Below are 22,971 nucleotides of genomic sequence, written 5' to 3'. Positions count from 1 at the left end.
GTTCTAAACGCTGCATACCACCTGGTGGACTAGTTGACCCCCAGGAACCCTCAGCATTCAAGGGAAATTAATTCCCCAACCTACAACTCACCAGGGGGCGCGTTTGCTGAGTGCTGCACTTAGGGGGCATGGCCTCCGCCGCAATGCCAGCTTTTTTATTTATTTATTTTTTATCAAGGGGGCTGTGTGGCCCCCTCCATTTAAATTATTTGGGGCCCTGGGGACCCCATTCCCCAGGGCCTTCTTTTTAAAAATAAAAAATGGGAAGGGGCCCGCAAGGCCTTTCCAGAGGTCAATTTCAGCCCTGGGGACTGCATCCCCCGGGGCATGGTCACTTAAAAAAAAATTCTATTTAAAGGAGGGGGCTGCTTAGCCCCCCTCCTTCGGCCTCAAGTGGCCCAGAGGACCCCATCCCCCGGGGCTGTGCCTCTTCCTTGGGGACCGTGGGGGGAGCCCCAATTCTCCCAGGGTCCCACCGGCTCCCCGCCTCCTGCGGGAGCTAGCAGTGCTTTTCCACACGCGGAGCTGATAGCATGCAGCTGCCCTTTTGGAAAAGCAACGTGATTTGGATCTTGTAAGCGAGAGCAGGAAACCTGCCCTCGCTTACAAAATCCAAACCACAGTTTGCTACTGCACTGCACTTGAGGAGCCGGCCCTGGGGGGTGGCAGTCCCCAAGGCCCGCGCGTCCCCTCTCCCACCTAGTGCACAGCCCCGGGCGGTGGTGGTCCCCAGGTGTCCGTAATGGACCCCCACACTTGCATATTAGTGCCCCGGGAGGTGGCAGTCCCCGGGGCATGTGGGGAGGTTTGAACCCCCACACAGTTTTATTTACCTCATTAAAAAGCCCTGAGGGGAGGCGGTACCCGGGGCAGCGGGGGTCATGTGCCCCCGCAAATAATTTATTAAAGCCCTGGGGGTGGCAATCCCTGGGGCTTGGGGGGGCCTTGGAGACCCCCACACATTTAAAAATTAGCCCATGGGGTGGCGGTTCCCGGGGCTGCGAGGGGGCTGCATGCCCCCCACACATTATTTTTAGTGCCCCCAGGACCTGGCCCACCCAGGGGCTTCAATACAACGAAGAGGGGGAGCCTGTGCTTCGTTTTTTAAAAATGTTCTTGGCCAGATTCCACCAATTAGTTTTTTTTTAAAAAAATGCTTTTCTTGGCCCTGGGGTTCTTGTGGGACCCCCTGAGCAGATCTAGGGGGTCAGGGTGTTTCTACCCTGCCCCCTTTTCTTGTTTTTTGCATTTGGTTAACTGTTTTCTCATGACTCTGTACTACTGAGTCACAAGATGGCTGCTAGCACTTGGTTTGGAGTGTTGACAGCCAATTAGAATAAAGCTCATGGTCGGAGGGTCCATGGATCCACATTGCCTCTAGATATAGATATTTTAATTTTTTTAATTTCTTGGCAACTACTGAACGGATTTACAGCATTTGTAAAAAGGTCGCTTTCTGAGCCAAGCAGTTCCTTTTTGCCAAATTTGGTGTAATTCCGTTCAGCAGTTCGGGCTGTTGCCTTGGCTAAAGTTTCCTATGGGAAATTGATGTTTTGACTCTTATTTTTTTAATTTCTCAGCAACTACTGAACGGATTTACACCATTTAAAAAAAAGGGCGCTTTCTGAACCAAATGCTCCTTTGCTTTGCTAAATTTGGTGTAATTCCGTTGAGCAGTTCAGGCTGTAGCCTTGGCTAAAGTTTCCTATGAAAATTAACATGAAGAAAACACTTTTTGGGACCCCCCCTTTTTCTCAGCCCCCGCTTGACGAATTACCCCCAAACTTTCAGGATAGTGAGAGAGCGCAATTTGAATAAAATGTATATCCGAGTCATATTTAGGAGTATATCGTATAAATGTAGGAATGAAATGTATATCGAACGTGAAGTTGACGCTTAAGGTATAAAGTTAACAGATGTGACCAAAGTAATATAGGAAACATAACTGTATTCACTTTAGAATGTATTAGATTTAGAAGGCCCGTATACGTAGTGGGCTAATGTAGAAATGCTTACGAACAGAAGAACGTGCAAAGTAAAATTCATGTATGTATGTAACTTTAAATGCAGAAACGGCGAGAAATGTAACATGGAGAAATGTGCAGAGAGCATACACATAACGATGTAACAAATGAGAATATAAGGTTTATATTCTACGTAATTGTATTCTATGTAAAATGTATTCACACATGAGCAAAGTATTTGCTAGATGCGATTATATATATAAATATATGTTAAAGGTTATACTGTGTAGAAGAAGTTTTGTAGGAATGTTAGAAGAGTTTAGGTCATTTGTGATTATAACCTGACTGACCAAGGATTCGCAGGAGTGTAGTCCGCTGTTGGTAATTTAGTGGGCTCACAGGAGTCGTGAATAGCCTTCACTTGAAGGTGCGAGCCGAAGAGTCTAGTTTTGTTAGATTTAAGGTGACAATGCCGGACGGAGTTTATTACTTAAACGTGAGAAGAGACTCTTGGAATTTGAGCTTTGTTTTGGAATGACCATTCACAGGACCTAGTAAGGTCAAGAATCATAGTTGTAAGTTAAAGTCTTGTTTAAGTTCATTTGACTTTTGATCTGAAAGTGTCAGTTGAAGTCGCCAACAAGAAGATGAAGATGACATCTAAGAAGAAGGGTCAACCTAACGGACGACGCAAAGAGATGAAGCAATGGAAAGAGCCAGAAACTGACATCATCGGGGAAAGTCCGTGGTGGGCGTCAAGGGGCGTTCCACCCACACTGTGATTGTGTATTTTAGGGACAGCACCCCGGGGAGAAGATAGCGATTAGCGGGAACAGCGAAGAGCTCAGGGCAAGCAAGAAAGAGCAGATGACTTGAACAGATGCGCTGAGAGAGATCAGAGCGCAAGGGAGCAGTAGGCCGAGGACCCTTAGAAGAGCGGATGGGTAGGCAGAGAGGGTACTGCTTCTTAAACTTAAGTTACCTTTAGAGGCTAAGAGAGTTTGAACTTCTTAGGGAGTCAAACTGCTGACACCTTTTTAGGGTTCTAGAAACTTGCGAAGTAGGGATGTCACCTAGTATAGAGTAGGGACAGATTTAACTTGATTATATTTCTCTTTCTGTAGATGACGCAGAAGAACCACTTCATATCGATGCTTTTTAATTTGCTGATTTTGGAACTGACTTTAATTGTATTCGTTTGTAGACTGAGGTTTTTAGGGAATATATGTTCCTATTAGTTCCTGTATATTTGATGAATTTGATCCTGAGAGGATTGTATATGCAACTTTTCTAAATTTTATATTAAACCTTTTAAACTTTATCAGTTGTAAGTGGTTCTTCAGAGTGGCGTCAGTTAATGGGGTTTATCTAACCTATGCAGAGGCTGTCTTTTACTCAATGACAGAAATCAACCGATCCAAAATTGACGAATGAGATAAGTTATCAAATTGATCATAAAAGATATTAAAATCTCATTCCCCGCAGTTGGTAGCAGAGGATGGTTTTCTTCTTGAGGAAGACAACCTAGGTCAGGTTTAGTTTACCCCAAGGTCCCTAGTCATCGACGACCAGAAGAAGAATCCCTGCCGAAGAAGGTGCTGACGGTGCGTCGAGAGAAAAGCAGCAGAGTCGGTCGAGAGTGAGTATAAGGGTCATGCGTTGTAAGATTGCGGTGTTTTATGTTGTTCCTGTGTTGTAATGTCAAGCGGAGTTGAATGCCTGTAGTGTGATTGAGGGAAGGTTGTGAGCGTGCGCAACCGGATAAAATCTTATGTCCAGAGAGGGCTTAAGTGGTTCGGGTGTATCGAACACCCAGAGTAATTTGTCTACCATTTAAAGGGGTTCATGAGGTACCATTGATCGCCCGACAGACCGATGATAGGGGGAGCGTTTGAGTGAGTGTATGAGTAAACGCATGCTGGTCGTACGTTTACTGTGTGTAAGAAACCTATCAGTGGAGGTGAACGTCTGACCGTAAGAGGAAGACGTTTCGCCAGTTGAGGTAGCAATTACAGTTAGACTGTGGCCGTACAGTCAGAGAAAAGTGATCGCTTGGACGGAAGTAGTCATTTTTCGGCGTATGAATGAAACGCATGTAAGACCGTGAGACGAGTTGAGAAACTAAGGAAACTGCTGCAGAGGGAACGAGTGACGTCAGCGTAGAGCCGCGCTGAGATTGGTCGGTTAGCGTAGAACAGCGTTGGGATAGGCTGATTAGCGAGAGTCGCACAGGGATTGGTGGTTTGTCATCGGGACATAAACAAGGAAGAGAATTAATAAGAGAAAATCGTAGATTATCAAAAAATGAAGTGCTTTATGGGTTTAAGAAAAATCTTTAGGAGGAATAGAAGAAACTTATATGCTGGAGAAGAAGCTCCACCAGAAGGCACACCAGCTTATCATATGGCAGTAAATGTCGGCTTACACTCGATATTATGGATTTCCGAGTGGAATAGGCTAACGGAAGGGGAAAAGGAACTGACGTTTCCGAGATTCGGAACATTTAAGCTAGACGTGTTGAACCAACTGAAAGCAGTAATGCTTGCAACAAGACCTCTACCGAGGCCAACACAATTCGAAGCTCTTAGTGCATGGTTTAGAGCAGCTCACGAGAATAGTTTAAAGAGACGTCGAGAAAGAGTGAGACGATCAGTAAAGGCAGTACAGGATGCCAAATGGGATGAAGAAGCTAAGAAGTGGAGAGTGCAAAAGATAGAAGCAGACAAACTGTTCACCATGATAGAAGCCACGGGAGAAAAGAAACCTCTAGAGGAGGAAGATGAGGAAAGCGAGACGGAGGAGGATCTAATAGATAGGCTGTTAACAGATAGACCACCTCCATATAGCGGTGAATCCGCAAGTACCATATTACAGCAAGGGGACGGAGCTAGATGGGGAGAATATAAATCGATCCCAGTAACGGAGTGGGACTCCAACAAGAATGAGGAAATACCCCAAGCTAGTTCTGAACAGAGAGTAGTGGGAAGATTCGTGGTCCAGAAGGACGCAATGTGCAAGGTCGTACCAAATGCCAGACGCTTTACAAGTACCTGTCACCATAGGCCCTATAGTGTCAATCTACAACCCAGAAGGGGTCCAGCAGGAGGAACAGGCACGATGGGACAGGGAAAGGGCAGAGATGGAGAATAGGAATAACACGATGAATCCTCAAAGACAGAGATTAGCATCAGTGAGTCGGAGTACACCATTAGATTCCGCAACGGGTCCCTGGATAGAACAAGGGGGTCAAAGAGGATCAATGGATTTGAGGGGACCAAAACCGAAATCCTACAAGGAATTAAGGGAATATCTGAAAGAATGGGATACTGCAGAAGAGGCTCGGAATAAAAGTTTAGAAACAGGAGCAGAGTGGAGAGACCAGGATAACAAGATCCTCTCTCATTGTGGAGCTGGCGAAAGCAGCCCGGAGTGGGAGAGAGGGAGTCAAGGAAGCAGGGGAGATACTTGCCCTACTACTAGTGGCAATAGGCAAACGTGCAGCGACAGGAGTGCAGGGTGTGGGGAAGTGCCTCGCGTCACCTTTAGTGAGGGAGAACGAAGGACGCAGGAGTACCGAAACACTTTCAGATGCACACACCATACTCCGGATGAAAATGTGCAACATTGGAATCACGGGAACATGGAGAGTCGTGAAACGTCTCGACATGCCTCCGGTGATTACGGACGGAATCACGGGAACATGGAGAGTCGCGAAGGGTCTCGCCATGCGTCCGGTGATCTAGAACGAAGTCACGAGAATATAGGGAGTCGCGAAACGTCTCGCCATGCATCCGGTGATCATGAACGAGATCGCGGGAGCATGGAGAGCCATGAAGGTCCTTATCGATTGTTGAGTGATACCAGACAGCAAGCGAGTTACAGTGGTTTAGAACAGCACGGAGGATCCTATCTTGTATCTGGAGAAACCGAGTCAAAAAGACGGAATGTAGGGTTGAGGGATGGAGCATTGTTCCACCACACCCCAAGGGAAGATGGAAAGGCTTGGGATCTAGAGAGGTGGGAACAAAGAGATGGAAGAAAAATTCCTCATAACTCACCTGTGCTTAGGCGTAGGGCGCATAGTGGAGGTGAGAGGGATGCAAGAGAACAACCTAGGACTGACGTACTGAGAGCTGAAATAAAAGCAAGACGCATAGATGTAATGAGTTTAAAATCAGACTTAGATGAAATAATTGACGGCACAGTGGCATTCGGGAGGTTAGAGCTATACGCACCAGATGAGATTCTGTTTTTGTCTAAAGACGTTACACGAAAAGCGAGAGCAGCTCATGAAAAGTTATCTGAATTGGCAGAAAAGTACATGATAGACATATCACGAACGAAAGCTTTACAGGCCAACCATAGGCTGAATTGCACGGATCAAGATCTAGATGAGCGCAGAACGATTGGGCTAAGAGTACACATAAGGGAATTGGTCATGTGTATTAGAATATGGAGAGATCTGGATAGATGGGAGGAAAGATGGTCCAAGAAGGGATCTGTCAGACGGAGTACACTTGTGAAGTCTCAGGATACAGACTTAATGCGAATGGAAGCTTTCCCTTTGCGAGAAATCGCGAACGGAAACTACGTGCATGTACCATGGAGTAGGGGGGATTTAGCGGCATTCACTAATTCCTTCCCGAAGCTTAGAGAAAATCCCGTAGAGTGGTACAAGCAGGTAGAGAGATTCGTGAAAATCTCTAAGGTACTGTGGATCGATTTGAACACATTGTTCGATATCGTAGTACCCGGAGATTTGTGGACGGCATGTAAACTTAGTATTGAATGGCCCGCTTGTGAGCCTCCGAGGGATGCACGGACAGGCGGTCCATCAGACAGAGTCATGGAAAAATACGAGAGAGTAATAACATGGCTGAAAGAGAAAGTGCCGGTGCAAGACATAGACTGGGTTAAGATAGATCGAACAACTCAGGAGCCTAAAGAAACAGTTCACGAGTTCTATGAGAGGTTACTGAAAGCATTCAAGCAGTACAGTGGGTTGGACGTAATGGATCCTAAAGACATAGGACAGTTTGTGTCGAAGTTTGTTCTCGGACTGAGACCAGACATAAGCCTGATGATTCAACAGCATTTGATTTGCTGGCAGAACAAACCTTTAGATGAGATTCTGAGGTATGCAAGGTACTGTAGCGATGAGATAGATACAAAGGCAAAGAAGCTTAAGGAAAAGCTGATGTTAGTACAGATGCAAGCAGCCGGAAAGAGTGGACAGCGACAGCAGGGAACAGGAACGCAAGCAAAGAAACAGAATAACCAGAGCAGAGATGAGGAAGAAAGACCGAGACCGAGAATGGATATCGCAACACTGAAAAGGACAACCAGGTGTCATCAGTGTAACGAGGTGGGACATTGGAGACGCGAGTGTCCGTATAATATTGAGACAGGGGAATTAGAACAGGAGGAGGAAGAGGTACAGAACAACGTGGTTAAGGGAGCGACAGTCCCGAAGGGAAAGTTTATCAAAGGGGGAACTCAGACTCCTCGAGCCCCGTTTCCTCAACCGCCTCGCATTGCGAATGGAGGGAAAACCTATAGACAAATGCCATTATTCGTAGGAGGAGAAGAATGCTACTACGTTGATCCTCTTACAGGGCAACGAGTGAATAGGGAAGAAGACTGTACTCTAGGAGCAGCCCTGGAGGTAGATCAGAGAGGACCATACGTAGAAGCTGAAGTAGCTGGATGTCCTACGACCTTTTTGGTGGATACGGGAGCCACTAGATCCACGTTGAGATCAGCGGTAGTCCCAGGTCTGCCAATATCAGGAGAAATGATTCAGGTGGTAGGAGTCGCAAACAAGAGGATGACGAATCCTCTGACGGAACCAGTGTTAGTAAAGATAGGGAATTACAGTGACGAACATCAGTTTGTGATCTGTGATTCTAGCCCGGTGTGTTTGTTAGGAAGAGATCTGTTGTGTAAACTGAATTGCACAATACATTGCACACCTGAAGGAGTAGAAGTGCAGACCAATGATGAAGATGCCGATTTTAAAGTTGTAAACTCGCAGGAATGCGTGGAATTATATCCTACCTTAACAGTGGAGGAGCTTCCACAGGATTTGAGGGAGAAAGTGTCAGCTGAGGTGTGGGATTTTACTGGAGAAGAAATAGGATTGATCAAAGGGGTAGAACCAGTAAAGATCATGGTAAGACCCAATGCCGAGTACCCAAGAACACCACAATACAAGTTGACACCGGAGACGATTGCAGGAATAAAGCCTGTGATCGAATCCATGATCAAACAGGGAATACTGAAGGAGATCGTGGGTAGTCCATGTAACTCACCGATTATGGGTTTGCAGAAGCCTAGTGGAAAATACAGAATAGTGCAGGATCTTCGAAAGATTAATAATATTGTTGTCTCATGTTGTCCAGTGGTACCGAATCCATCAGTGATATTATTTCAGATACCGTTCCAAGCTGAATGGTTCACCGTGATAGATTTGTGCCAGGCTTTCTTTTCGATTCCTTTAGATGAAGAGAGCCAGTATCTTTTCGCTTTTAAGCTGGAAGATCGCGTTTTAACATGGTGTCGTATCCCTCAGGGGTATACGGAAAGCCCATCGATTTTTAACCAGCTATTAAAGAGAAATCTTGAAAGTCTAGTGCTGCCCAAGAACTCAGTTCTGGTCCAGTACATAGACGACCTCCTAGTTGCGTCAGAAACAGAAGAAGCTTGCAGAGTAGACACCATCACCTTGTTAAATCACTTGGCCGAGAACAGGCATAAGGTGTCTCCAAGTAAATTGCAATATTGTCTTACTGAAGTGCAATACTTGGGCCACAGGATTGAAAAGGGGAAACGGAAGGTGTCTCCAGACAGAATAGAGGCGATTATGAAAATGAACGCGCCTACAACACAAAGAGAGGTCAGGATGTTTCTAGGCATGGTCGGTTATTGTCGACAGTGGATAGCCAACTTTTCACTGAAGGCAAAACCTTTATTACAACTGACGCACAAAGGAGTGAGTGATCCGGTACCATGGGACAAAGACTGTTTGATGGCGTTTTTGCAGCTGAGGGAGGACTTATGTCGCGCCCCGGCTTTAGGAATGCCTGATTACACAAAACCATTTTTGCTTTACTGCTGCGAAAGAGAGGGATGCGCTCTAGCAGTTTTGGCCCAGATTCATGGAGATGCGCGTAGGCCAGTAGCGTATTTTTCGGCTACATTAGATCCAGTAGCCGCAGCGTTGCCCGGATGTCTCAAATCCGTTGCTGCAACGGGTGTCAGCATTGAACGTTCTGAAAGCGTGGTGATGGGACATCAGTTAGTGGTGTACGTACCGCATTCTGTGGAATTGTTAATGACCAGGACTAAGACTCAGCATCTGACGAATAGCAGGCTCACACGCTACGAGCAAGTCATACTGGCTGCCGAGAATGTGACCCTGAAAAGATGCTCCGTCTTGAATCCTGCAACGTTGATGCCACTTCCAAATGAGGTGGATGATGAAATCTGTACAGATCATGACTGCCTTGATGTGACTGAACTATGCACCAAACCGAGACCCGATATCGTAGATGAGCCATTGACTGACCCTGATGAAATTTTCTTTGTTGATGGTTCATGCGTAAGAGACGATATTGGTCAGCTGAGAGCAGCTTATGCAGTTTGTACAATTACCAGAGTTGTAGAAGCCGCTTGCCTGGAAGGAGTACACTCCGCTCAGGTAGCTGAAATTATTGCTTTGACGCGTGCCTGTTTAGCAGGTAACAAAATTCGAGTCACCATATACACCGATAGCCAGTATGGTTTCGGGGTAGTTCACGATTACGGGCAGTTATGGTCTCAAAGAGGTTACATGACCTCCTCGGGTTCTCCCATTAGGAATGGAGAATTCGTGAGATTATTGTTAGAGGCATTGCAAGGCCCGACAGCTATCGCAGTAGTCAAATGTGCTGCGCATACAAAAGGTACAGATTTTGTGTCACAAGGTAACCGCTATGCGGATGAAGTAGCGCGTTACTGCGCAGAACAAGGATATTCTCACACTGATGTGAAAGTGGGGGGAATTCAAGAAAGAACTGAATTGACAATGTTGTTAGACACTGTAGATACGTGGGATGAGCTAAGGAGTGTTCAGGAAAATGCACCAGATGACGAGAAAAAGGGCTGGGAAACAGCTGGGTGTATAAAAAGTGAGATGAATTTTTGGATCTCTGCCGATGGGAGAGCAGTTTTACCAAATGAACTTGTTAGTCCAATGGCAAGGAAATTGCATGGATCAGCGCACATAGGTAGAGATGCCATGGTGAGAGTATTCAGACAAACGTGGTTTAATCCTAAGTTTAGAGTAGCGGCAGAAGCAGTATGTCATCGATGTGCGATCTGTCAGCAACTAAACGTGGGAAAAAGAACACCAGTTACATTGAGTCACATTGGGAGGTCTGGGGGGCCTTTCAATAGAATGCAGCTTGATTTTATAGAAATGCCTCCATGCAACAGACTCAGATACGTTTTAGTGATTGTCTGCATATTTTCTAGATGGGTTGAAGCTTACCCTACATGTAGGTGCGATACACTTACAGTAGCAAAATTGTTACTTAGAGAGTTAATACCGAGGTTTGGGGTGCCATCCTCTTTGGAATCGGACAGAGGAACTCATTTCAACAGCGAAATAGTGAAGATGTTGTGCTCAGCTTTGAGTATCGATCAGAAGCTCCATTGCAGTTATCGACCAGAAGCTTCAGGGATTGTAGAGCAAATCAACAGCACAATTAAGTCCAGACTTGCCAAAGTTTGTTCATCAACATCCCTGAGTTGGCCAGACGCACTACCAGTGGTTCTTATGAGCATACGTAGTACACCAGATAGAAAAACAGGTCTCTCTCCACATGAAGTGCTAATGGGGAGAGCTATGAGATTGCCATCGGTTCCGACTGCAGCGTTATTGAACATCACAGACGACTTGATCTTGGACTACTGCAAGGGACTATCTGATGCCATTAATTCTGTGTCCCTCCAGGTCCAGGCTGCAGAGGTTCCATCAGCACAAGACTTGTGCCATGACCTGAGTCCGGGGGACTGGGTCTTGGTGAAAAAGCATGTCAGGAAGAACTGCTTAGACGTGCGTTGGCGAGGACCATTTCAAGTCATACTTGTTACGAATACTGCAGTGAAGTGTGGAGGCTTGCCAAACTGGATACATGCTTCACACACTCGAAGAGTGCCAACACCTCTAGAAGAAACAGCTCCTCTCTCGGATGAGAATCCAGCGGAAAGCGGAGAAGCCACAGAGGGGGAAAGCCAAGCTGTAGAGGTGATCGAAGAGGCTGAGACTGTGACAGAACAGGTCGACGAGGGTCAAGACACTAGTGAGACCGAAGTCGCCTCAGGAGAAGAAAGTAACTGGGAGATTGAATCGGATACTGAACAAGCTGAGAGTGACCAAGAGACAGGTCCAAGAACAAGGAGCAGGAGGACAAGGAGTGACGAAGCCAGCTGGCCGGAGAGAAGAAGGAGGCCAAGCTTAAAGGCACAACAGGAGAAAACTCTTGTCCCGATCTCTGAAGAATCAGATCAAGAAGAAGAAACTACAGACTCAGGAACTGAGAGTCCAAGAAGATCGAGAAGGGTACGTGTGCCCTGCAGAAGGTACGCCACCCCAGAGTGGACTTATCTAGCAGATGTCTTGGGGACAGAAATCTGGGAGAGTGAAGAACGTGAAAGTAATCGATCTCGATCCATTTGTGGCAGTGGAGATATGGATGTTGACTCCTGGACTCGAGACTGAGGGATTACTGACTTTCACACTTCCCATACCCCCATACTTGAGTCAGATTAAAGATTTAGTGCTAAACAGATTACAATTTCCAACATTTGGTCATCAAATTCCGGAAGAAGAAGAAAAAGTCATTTGTTTTGAATTGTTGGAACTTGTTGCGAGAGCTGCAGGTACAAGAATAATTGTTGATGTATAAAGACTTTTGTATATAAGTTATAAAGAAGAAGATAACCTAGCGCCGAGTGGAAAGAAGAATAAAATTAGGGATTACATTTAGAGGACGGAGAAGGGTTAGGGTTGTCTGTTGTTAAAAAATAAAGAGACATTGTTGCGAAAAAGAGACTTTTGTTGATAAAGAGCACTTTACGAACTGAGAAGAAAACAAAGCAAACTAAAGACTGAACTGAAAAACTTTTTCGCAAGGGAAAGAGTTACGCTGTTTTTGACAACATGGAGAACGGCAACCCAAACAGAAAAGCTAGATGTATAATAGGTACACTTATAGCAGTAGTAATATTTCTCATAATTACAGTAGTGACAATATCATACATAGTAGGACATGAAACAGATAAAGAAATAGCAGATGTTAAGCCTGTAACGACTTTGAAACCTGCTCTTGATGGGAAGACAAAGGAGAGCAATGTTATTCGTGAAAAAGCGTTATTGGCGGATGAAGCTCGTAGATTACATGTAGACGAGTCACAGGGAAACTTTAGGTCAAACGCATATGCTAAACTATTATACGAATATATCGATGCCATGGAGGCCAAAGATTGCTACGTTTGTATGCAATTGCCGGCTTCTGTAGATGAGGGCATCCGATATCATCATCTCCCATTGACTTATGGGATAACATGTAGTTTACTGCTTAGTATATTTTATGGTAGAGAAGGATTTGAGTACTACTTTTCAAATTATGATCCGGTACTGCCTGAAGTTCCGAATTATAAGCAAATGAATAAGTGGGACTATTATAAAAAGGAGGATAGACTAGCCAAATTCTTCCTTCCTTGGGATACATTAGATACTTCATATGCACGTAGAAATAATCTGACTTGCAAAGTGTCAGAGATTGAGAAAAAATTCATAGCACAAGTAGATGACCGATACAGAAGGCAGAAGATTCTAAAAATGTCAGGACAGTGGAAAACTGATTGGACCGAAGAAGAGAAGGCACATAAAAAGAAAGGGAGTAATGGTCCAATAGCATTGGATAGAACGCAGAAAGGAAAGTTATGTTTAACTCGAAGCAAGACATATTATGAGAGTGTATTTGTAGGTGAAGTAAATTGCGAACATTCTTTTCGATTGGAATACTATACGAAAGATTTCATGAAGGAGATGCAGGTGATTCCTAATGTATATTTTGTATGCGGAAGAAATGCCTATGTAAAACTGCCTGACAATTGGTATGGTTCGTGTTACTTGGCAATTGTCTTCCCCAAAATATACCATGCAAAGGATTTAGCGATAATAGAAGGAAAGGCTTCGACAAGAACGAAAAGAGAAGTAGGAGATGCAGAAGTAGTAGGAGACGTATGTGGAGCGATGTTTCCTATGTTAGGTTTAATGCTTAACGATGTTAAGATCAGGAGACTAGCTACAGTCGTAGATAGATTATCTGCAAGTACTGCAAGGTCATTAATGCTAATAGAAGGTGAGATGCAATCGATTAGATCAATGGTTCTTCAGAATCGACTTGCTCTTGATGTGCTATTAGCAAAAGAAGGCGGAGTTTGCAAGGCTTTGAAGGTCCAGGAATGTTGTACTTATATTCCTGATAATTCAAAACCACTTGAGAAGGTCATAAAAAACATTACACAGATTCATCAAGAAATTGAAGACTTGTCAAAAATAAATGTTTGGGAAAAAGTAGGTAATGGAGTAGGAAAGGTTGGGAGTTGGTTTGCCAACCTTGGCAAAAGTATAGTATGGTACATATTAAAACCTGTATTAATAGTATTAATTTGTATAATCACATTGTTAGGATTAGTAAAACTATATAAATGGTATAGGACGAACCGGTTACAAAGATCTATGAGAGAACAAGAAAGGAGATTAGCTGCTTTACAAGATCAACAGTATAAAAGCTTGAGAGCACTTGAAATGATGAAAAGAGGAAATGATGTAACTAGTTCTGTTTAAAGGTGTTATTCAAATTGCATTTAGTGATGACTCCTAAAAGTCATCAAAGGGGGGAACTGAGAGAGCGCAATTTGAATAAAATGTATATCCGAGTCATATTTAGGAGTATATCGTATAAATGTAGGAATTAAATGTATATCGAACGTGAAGTTGACGCTTAAGGTATAAAGTTAACAGATGTGACCAAAGTAATATAGGAAACATAACTGTATTCACTTTAGAATGTATTAGATTTAGAAGGCCCGTATACGTAGTGGGCTAATGTAGAAATGCTTACGAACAGAAGAACGTGCAAAGTAAAATTCATGTATGTATGTAACTTTAAATGCAGAAACGGCGAGAAATGTAACATGGAGAAATGTGCAGAGAGCATACACATAACGATGTAACAAATGAGAATATAAGGTTTATATTCTACGTAATTGTATTCTATGTAAAATGTATTCACACATGAGCAAAGTATTTGCTAGATGCGATTATATATATAAATATATGTTAAAGGTTATACTGTGTAGAAGAAGTTTTGTAGGAATGTTAGAAGAGTTTAGGTAATTTGTGATTATAACCTGACTGACTGAGCCGAAGAGTCTAGTTTTGTTAGATTTAAGGTGACAATGCCGGACGGAGTTTATTACTTAAACGTGAGAAGAGACTCTTGGAATTTGAGCTTTGTTTTGGAATGACCATTCACAGGACCTAGTAAGGTCAAGAATCATAGTTGTAAGTTAAAGTCTTGTTTAAGTTCATTTGACTTTTGATCTGAAAGTGTCAGTTGAAGTCGCCAACAAGAAGATGAAGATGACATCTAAGAAGAAGGGTCAACCTAACGGACGACGCAAAGAGATGAAGCAATGGAAAGAGCCAGAAACTGACATCATCATCGGGGAAAGTCCGTGGTGGGCGTCAAGGGGCGTTCCACCCACACTGTGATTGTGTATTTTAGGGACAGCACCCCGGGGAGAAGATAGCGATTAGCGGGAACAGCGAAGAGCTCAGGGCAAGCAAGAAAGAGCAGATGACTTGAACAGATGCGCTGAGAGAGATCAGAGCGCAAGGGAGCAGTAGGCCGAGGACCCTTAGAAGAGCGGATGGGTAGGCAGAGAGGGTACTGCTTCTTAAACTTAAGTTACCTTTAGAGGCTAAGAGAGTTTGAACTTCTTAGGGAGTCAAACTGCTGACACCTTTTTAGGGTTCTAGAAACTTGCGAAGTAGGGATGTCACCTAGTATAGAGTAGGGACAGATTTAACTTGATTATTTTTCTCTTTCTGTAGATGACGCAGAAGAACCACTTCATATCGATGCTTTTTAATTTGCTGATTTTGGAACTGACTTTAATTGTATTCGTTTGTAGACTGAGGTTCTTTAGGGAATATATGTTCCTATTAGTTCCTGTATATTTGATGAATTTGATCCTGAGAGGATTGTATATGCAACTTTTCTAAATTTTATATTAAACCTTTTAAACTTTATCAGTTGTAAGTGGTTCTTCAGAGTGGCGTCAGTTAATGGGGTTTATCTAACCTATGCAGAGGCTGTCTTTTACTCAATGACAGAAATCAACCGATCCAAAATTGACGAATGAGATAAGTTATCAAATTGATCATAAAAGATATTAAAATCTCATTCCCCGCAATAGGATCTGACCTGGATAGACTTTTTTGGGGAGAATTTCAGTCAATGCTGAGCCACCTTTCAGTTGCAGTGGTGGTGCTGTCTTCAACAGGACTGCCACTTTAAATATCCAAACCAAGTTTGTCCACAAGTTTGAAGACGCACTCCCAGCCATGTGTGTGTGTATGTAATGAGGCTAAAAACGATATTTGGCACTGAAGTTCTTTTCTTTAGCCTAATGTGTTTCAGACCTTCCTTGGTCCTTCATCACAGGCAAAAATACAGCTTTGCGCAAACTCTCCTGCAGGATTAGTTCTGAAATTAATATCTTATTCTTTATGTTTAAAAGGGAATGGCACCATCAATGTAGGGAAAAAACAACAGCTGCAATGCCCTAATAGATAACGCTGTCATACAGGGGGCACCTCCAGTCTCATTGATTTCTTTTTGCAAATCCAACTACCTCTAAACTGGGGAGGCCTCTGTTCTCTGGTTACCTGGCAAACAGCCAATCCTCTTATCCCAGGGGTAAACATCACCAAACTGGAACAGCACCCAGTGGGCCGTCTGTTCACTCGTCTTCACCATCAATGTGGGAAGAGGTCTGCAGAGTATTATGGAGCCACCTCTTGGGATGCTATACCCCAAGAGTTCAGACCATTCAACGATGCTCAAATGTTCTATGGAAATATGTTGTCATTCATTCAAGTAAAGGCAACAGCTTGATGGCTCCAAATGAAACGTTGGGAACAAATGAAGAGAAATGCCACCGAAAAAGGGTTAAATGCAATTAAGGAACAGTTGTGAACAATGAGAATAATGATCATGTAGCAGCGATATGTGCTAGATATGATGGCAATGGAGGGGGGGGGGGGCACTTGTGGCAAAAAATTAGGACAATAGAACTTTAACTGAGGCGAAACAAGCTCCGTATGATCTACAACGGAGAATGGTGAGCAAAGGAGGTACCCCGGAAGAAGGGTTTAAGGTATGGTTTGATTGGTTACCATCTTGGATGTCAGGTCTGTTTAAGGCCTTGTTGCTAACTATTGTGGTACTACTTTTGATGTATTGTGTTTTTCAAATAGTAATAAAATGCTGTAAAAGACTTAGGCTGAGATGGTGGGGATGTTCAAAGCGTAACCACCAGCACAGGTAACTTATGGCATGAGGAATACATATATATCACTCGGCACGAAGATCAGGAGTAAGAAGCATTAGTTGAAATATCAAATACAGGGAGGAAAGTTACCAGACAGACAAAAGGTCCCATCACTATTGATATTAGCAGGTTGCACAATGACACAGGGTGAAGGTGGGAGGATCAGGGAAGAGCACACTAGATCTGTAAGTTTCAGTTAAACAGAGAACATAATTAACAAGCTTCGAGAGAATTGAAGGTTACAAAATATATTCACAAACTCCCACTCCCTTTCTTAACAGAGAATCGTTTCAAGCTATATAAGAAACATTGAGAACAGCAGAACAAGGCACATACCCAGGAGGAGAGGTTAAAGGATAATGAGTTTTGTCAGGATCTCAGGATAAGGGGAACTGATAAGGCGGAGACATGAGGTTCTGACTATTTAAGAGTTACCATTACAATGATAGTCAGTATGGTCCACAACTTCGGGATGTTGTAATCACATAAATGGTTTATGACATCTTCTGGTTCCTCAATCAGAAATGGGAATTATGTTATGAGACAATTTAGGGCCTTACAAATACATCCTGAATTAGCAGTTGTGAGGTGCACAACACACAGGAGTGGAAATGAGTATGCCACTGCTGGAAATCGGTATCCTGATGAAGTTGCCCGATATTGCACTCATGGGTCCTGTGCCTTCAATGGGGAATATTCTAATGAATCTGAAAGTAAGACTGCCATGGATATGTTGTTGATATGTGGGAAGATGTTGAGATTGCAGGAAGAGGCACAAAAGAATAAGCAGCAGAGATGGGTCAGAGTACGTTTGTGTAAAGAATGAGGATAATATTTGGGTTTCTGGAGATGGAAGGCTCATACTGCCAGGCAGCTTGTTGTCACCTATGGGAAGACATTTTCATGGTTTCACATACCCAGGGAGGGGCACAGTATGCAATTGTTCAAAAATAACAGGTATTAACCCATGTTTTAGTCTGATGGCTGTAAATCTTTGCCATTGAATCATGAATTGTCAACAGTTAAAAGCCCAGGAAGGAAGACACCAGTAAAATTAATTCAGTCCTCGTTTTGGATTTCCAGTTTCAATACTGAGGTCCTGAGAATGTGGTGTGTAGTCTTACAAGTTGAGCAGACTTCATTGCAGTTACCGGCCTGAAGCATTAGGGATTATTTAGCAGATTAATAGTACGCTGAAAGCCTGTTTTGACAAGGTATGGGTATCTACTTCCCTTAAGAGGCCAGATGTATTACCTCTAAGTGTAAATGTAAATGTAGGTGTACTTAAATAGCGCAACCTGTCACCCAAAGGGCATCCTGGCGCTTGCTTAGGGAACCCGTCCTGGTATTCCCCTGTGAGAGGCCCCGACAGGGTATCCACAAGGTGAAAGCCAGGCATCCCGCCGCGAGGAGCCGTTGTGGAGATTAAGCAAGCTATTGCCCAGAGTCGCAGAGCGTGAACCCGTGAGTCGAAAAGGCACCGGAGCGAGAATTATCGAGACCGTGGAATTTTTAGCCCAAGACCCGCCGAGGCGGGGAATTGAACCCTGGTCCAGGGCCGATCTCAGCTTCCAGGCCTGCCGTCTCTAACCCCTGAGCCACACTAAGTGTTAATGAGTCTCCGAGTTTTTAGGTTGTACCCATACAAAATTCTTTCCCACATGTTTTGGGTGTTGGTTCCGTTCCCTGATATAGGAAAGTGCTGATGATGAAAGAGTGAGCAATTTAATGAGAACCTGCCAATCACTCCCTGGTGGTTGTTTACATGAGGCACTTCCTATAAACGCTAATATTCAACTCATTTATGTAGGACTCACCACAACGCACCTGACCTGTGTTTTAATATTGTTAAAAACACACATAGTAGTATATACTAGAACATCCCTCGCTTGAAATTGAGCAGCGGAGGGGGGGGGGGGGAACTCAAGAAGCAGTGACTTGACATGTGGTGTGCGACAATGTCTTTTTCGTGTGTTTCTGATGTTGAGTGGAGGGCGCCCTCGATGTCTCTTTTATCCGTCTAATGCTCCTTTTTGTTGAACATCCACCCTGTGTGGACATTCAACATCCATTATTTGCTGATTTTGTGTAATAATCATTTTTAGAACTCATCCCTGTAAACTGCCATTATGCATCCAGAGCAGTGTAATTACCAATGTAATGTTTAGCCCCTTAGGGTGCTAATGTTAAAATACATACAATGACAAAACGGACACTTGGCAAGTTATAAACCATTGTTATTTAGCAAACAGAACGAGTAAAACATTAACAATATTTTAAAAAATACTCACGGAAAAGTCATCGTCTGGAAACAATATGAGATCCTTCAGAGGGTCTTCCTGGAACTGTTTTTCTATCTCCGCAATCACAGCCTCGTAGTCAACGGGTTCTAAAAGTTTTGGTTTCTCATGCTGTAAAAGAATAAATCACATTATATTAACCATTTTCAGAGATCCAGTACATTGCTTTAAAACGCAACCATGTAACATATTAAATTATCAAACATTTAATGGATATTCACAAACTCGCACCTCAAAACTGTACATTTTTAGGTCGAGACCTCTTGTATATACTTTAGTTTTTTCTTATATACTTTAGTATATACTTATATGTGTATGTACTTTGTGGGCTCTGGAGATCAGCCCTAGGACTTGTCTGCTTCTGCTTAGGGACTTTTTTTCTGTTCAACTGACTATATCTACCTGTCTTGATAGAAAACGACCAGCAGAGGTCAGTAAAATACCAGAATTGCTTTCTTCTGAGGGACTTTCTTTATTTATTTTACTGGCAACTGCCTCTTTTTAACTTTCTTGATAGAAAACAACCAGCAGAGGTCAGTAAAATACCAGAATCAATTTAGCATTCTCTAGAGTCCAGTCCATAGAATTTGTCTTCCACGAGCACCCGTAGACTATAATATTTTTTTTAAATCTTGTATTTTCAGTGATACGACCACCGAAGGCCCTGATTTTATATTTAAAACAGAGCTTTGGACTATACAGTTTCCCACTGAAAGGCAATATTTCTCTCCATGTGTTCTCATACCTGGTGTGTCACACAGTTTGTTGCTTACTTTCCCACCATGTTAAAGAACACTAGATGTTTCAGCACCTAGGCTAATGTCCTGCATAGCTTAATTCATATAAGGTCCCAAAGGCAAGACTGATTGCATTGCAAATGCTTGTTTAAAATTGTGCTCATAATCTCCACTAGTTTTAACAAGAGGCCACATCTTCTCCTCGCCAAGAAGTGTCATATTACAACCCAGAGAGCACAGATTTCAGGAAGCACACTTTAAAGCAAACAGTACTTTTTAAATCAATAATCAGTCTTCACTTTGGCAGCAACTCCCTCAAAGATCATGATTAAACGATGAATGTCTGGGCAAACTATTTGTTACGCTTGCAAAATCTAGAGTCATTCCCGTTTATCGGCTGTGATTATTTCCAATTGCGACCGTTAAAATTTAAAAGTGGTGAAGCGTAAAAACATGTCACAAACATTAAGGAGCGTGGGAACAAGCCTGACTTTAAGGTGAGTTAGGGGTGTTCTACCACAAGAAACCTTTTAAAAATAGAGAGCAAAATAGTGCATTTTAGAGCACATTCTAATAAATAAATTGGATAAAAAGATGTAGGTTTGACAGACCACTCAGTAGAGGTTCTTATTTATTACTGCAGTAAGTATTATCTCTGGAGCATTAGATGATGCAACCTTTCCAAGCCAGTCTTTGGAGACACTGTGATGGCCAGCTGCTGAAGTTACCTCACTACAGCAGGCTGTGCAAGTGTAAGTTTACTATTTTTTTTTCAACAAATTACAAGTGAATAGTAAGTTCATGACTTTGTTGACTCCACAGTCGGTGTGGAGAACTTTGCACATAAATAGATAGGCCTGCACATGAGTTCTGCGCCCCAAGTGTGGAGTCTCTGCAGTCATAAACTTAATATTAACTTGCAGTTCATGAAAACAAAACAGAAAATAAACACATAAAAGTATAACATTTTATTTGACATTAAATTATATTGATTTATACTTTTATTTTTAAGTCCTTGAAATAATGTATTTAAAATTACTGATAATGCCTATACGTTTTCCAGCCTCCATTCTCTTCTGTAGGAGGATATTGCACTACTAGGGAATGGGCATGTGTGGAGCTAGACTTACTTCTGTTTTTTCTAAAGCAGCATCTTTCACTTGTAAGTTAGGCTCCACCTTTTTTTCAGAGGGTGAAGACATGTCAGGCCACACTTTTGAGTAACTTTGCACTCAGATTTTGTGAATAGCCAAAAGTCATAAAGTTACACAAAAGTGTAAGAGTAAATTTACACTTGAGAATTACTCTCAAGCACAACTTACCTTTGCAGATAGCCACCAAGAATTTAAATATTGCATAGCTACTTTATATCTTTTGATTTAATGTGAATTCACTTCTGTGATCTTCACATGCTAAACAAATGATGACCGAATGCGGGTCCCAATGTGAGATTGGCACAGTTAATAGTAAAATGGGTGGTACAACCCTGATGGTGCATAACACATGTCAGATTGTAATAGGGCTAATATTTTGCTTGTATTAGGTCGTCTTCATCCTAAAAGTAGTGTAAACTCTCTATTTTATCACTATACATCATTAAGAATGGTATTATGAAGAGAAACTCAGTATATCTAAGAAGGCACTCATACCATATTTATCTTTATAGTAGAACCCAAGGATCTTTAAATTCCCTGTCTCTATATTCACCTTAAGAATAGTATAGTGAATAGGGAAATAGGGCAGGCTAAAGATGGTGATGATAGTGCCTTTAAGATCTAAAATATGGAAATGTACCATCTCTTTAGTTACCGTTCACATAGAAAGCCATTAAAAAGAAAGGAATGCATTTTATGGACAAGATGACGTATGTTATATGTAGGATATGACAAAGCAGCTATTTAAAGTATGCACTGAGAAAGTTCCTTCTTTGGAATGATCAGGCTCCATAAGGTGAATGGCTAACTGAACGATATGGGCTAAAGTAAAAATTGTTCTAAATACTAATATAGAGGCCTTGGCTATCTGTTTAAGATGTCTGCAATATTGAAAGACTAAATTCAATTATACTAAAGGTGCCAATCTCACTAACACATTTGCAGGTATGTTCGGAATTTATTAATTTGCTCCTAAAAGGTACACATTGCCTCATCAAGTATATATAATATTTATGGGTAACATTTCTAATTACTGGAAGCTGCGAGGAGATGGTTTACCAATATTGAATATATGAATTCTTATGAGGTATGCCACTGGTTCCAATTTTGATTTTGATAATATTTAGAAAAGTCAAATGAAATTGATATTTTTGTGGGTAGAAAAATTAGAATCCACAAATTGTTTTATTAATCAGATTATAAAGTATTTTCAAATGTCATACAACCAGCCTTTCTGTAGTTTGAGTAAAAAAGGAATTAATTTGAAAATGGAAATTAACGAGAACTGGTATAAAATATGTTAATTAGGATGTAATGCAGCCGCGGTCGGTAGTGGGAGTAGCTGCCGGGCGGTGACAGGGGGAAGGGAGGGGCAGGGTGGGGGGGTAGTAAACTATGGATTACGGAGGTTTACAGGTAAGTGAACATATAAATAAATAAAACAAATTTTGTTGCACGCACTGCATCCCCAAATGCGATGCAGTGCTCGCAACGAAATTTGTTTTATTTATTTATATGTTTACTTACCTGTAAGCCTTCGTGATCCATAGTTTACTACCCCCCCACCCTGCCCCTCCACCTCCCCACATCACCGCCCGGCAGCTACTCCCACTACCAATCGCGGCTGATGTGAGGGGTATATTTCATAATAAAGGAATGGGAAATGTACACAATGACAGACATAGGCTATATCACAGACCATAATCAATTGGTATTTTGGGAATAGATAACATAATGAGTAAACCATGAAGTGGAAATTGTGAGTTATTACTACGACAGTCAAGTCAAGCTATAGTATCAGCCTTCGTACATGTGGTATTAGGGTTTGAAAAGAGATGGAGCACTAAACATCACCTCAAGTAAAGATGTGATGGGATTACTGCTTCTAAGAATCGATGACATGTTAATGTTTTAGTGATTATTTATACTTTGCAGATAAGGACACTTGTGTAATGAATTTATGTTTAATTTACCCCTCTTCTGTTTTTAAATGTCATATGGCTAATGCAGGCACCTAGAATTAGATAATCAATCAAACCTATCAAATATTTAAAGAGTATGGTAAATCACCTGTGAGGGTCTCGAGGCACAGCAGCTGTATACTGATTCATGGAAGTTTGATCATTCAAACAATTCAAACATC

General features: G+C 42.4%; 1 protein-coding gene across 9 annotated transcripts in view; it reads right to left on the bottom strand.

The window, feature by feature from the left end:
• The window catches only part of DOCK10 (dedicator of cytokinesis 10), a 1,740,483-nt gene that overhangs the window by 1,279,200 nt on the left and 438,312 nt on the right, over positions 1 to 22,971 (bottom strand). For all 9 annotated transcript variants that reach the window (XM_086943899.1, XM_086943900.1, XM_086943901.1 and 6 more), the window contains exon 2: positions 18,929 to 19,048. In XM_086943899.1, coding sequence (XP_086800025.1) covers positions 18,929 to 19,048 — 120 coding nt within the window. The remainder of the gene's footprint in view (positions 1 to 18,928; positions 19,049 to 22,971) is intronic.

Source organism: Lissotriton vulgaris, chromosome 11 (genome assembly GCF_964263255.1).
Source record: "Lissotriton vulgaris chromosome 11, aLisVul1.2, whole genome shotgun sequence".
In the NCBI taxonomy this organism is placed as follows: domain Eukaryota; kingdom Metazoa; phylum Chordata; class Amphibia; order Caudata; family Salamandridae; genus Lissotriton; species Lissotriton vulgaris.
Note: the sequence above shows the minus strand (reverse complement) of the source record. Positions and strands in the feature narration are given on the sequence as shown.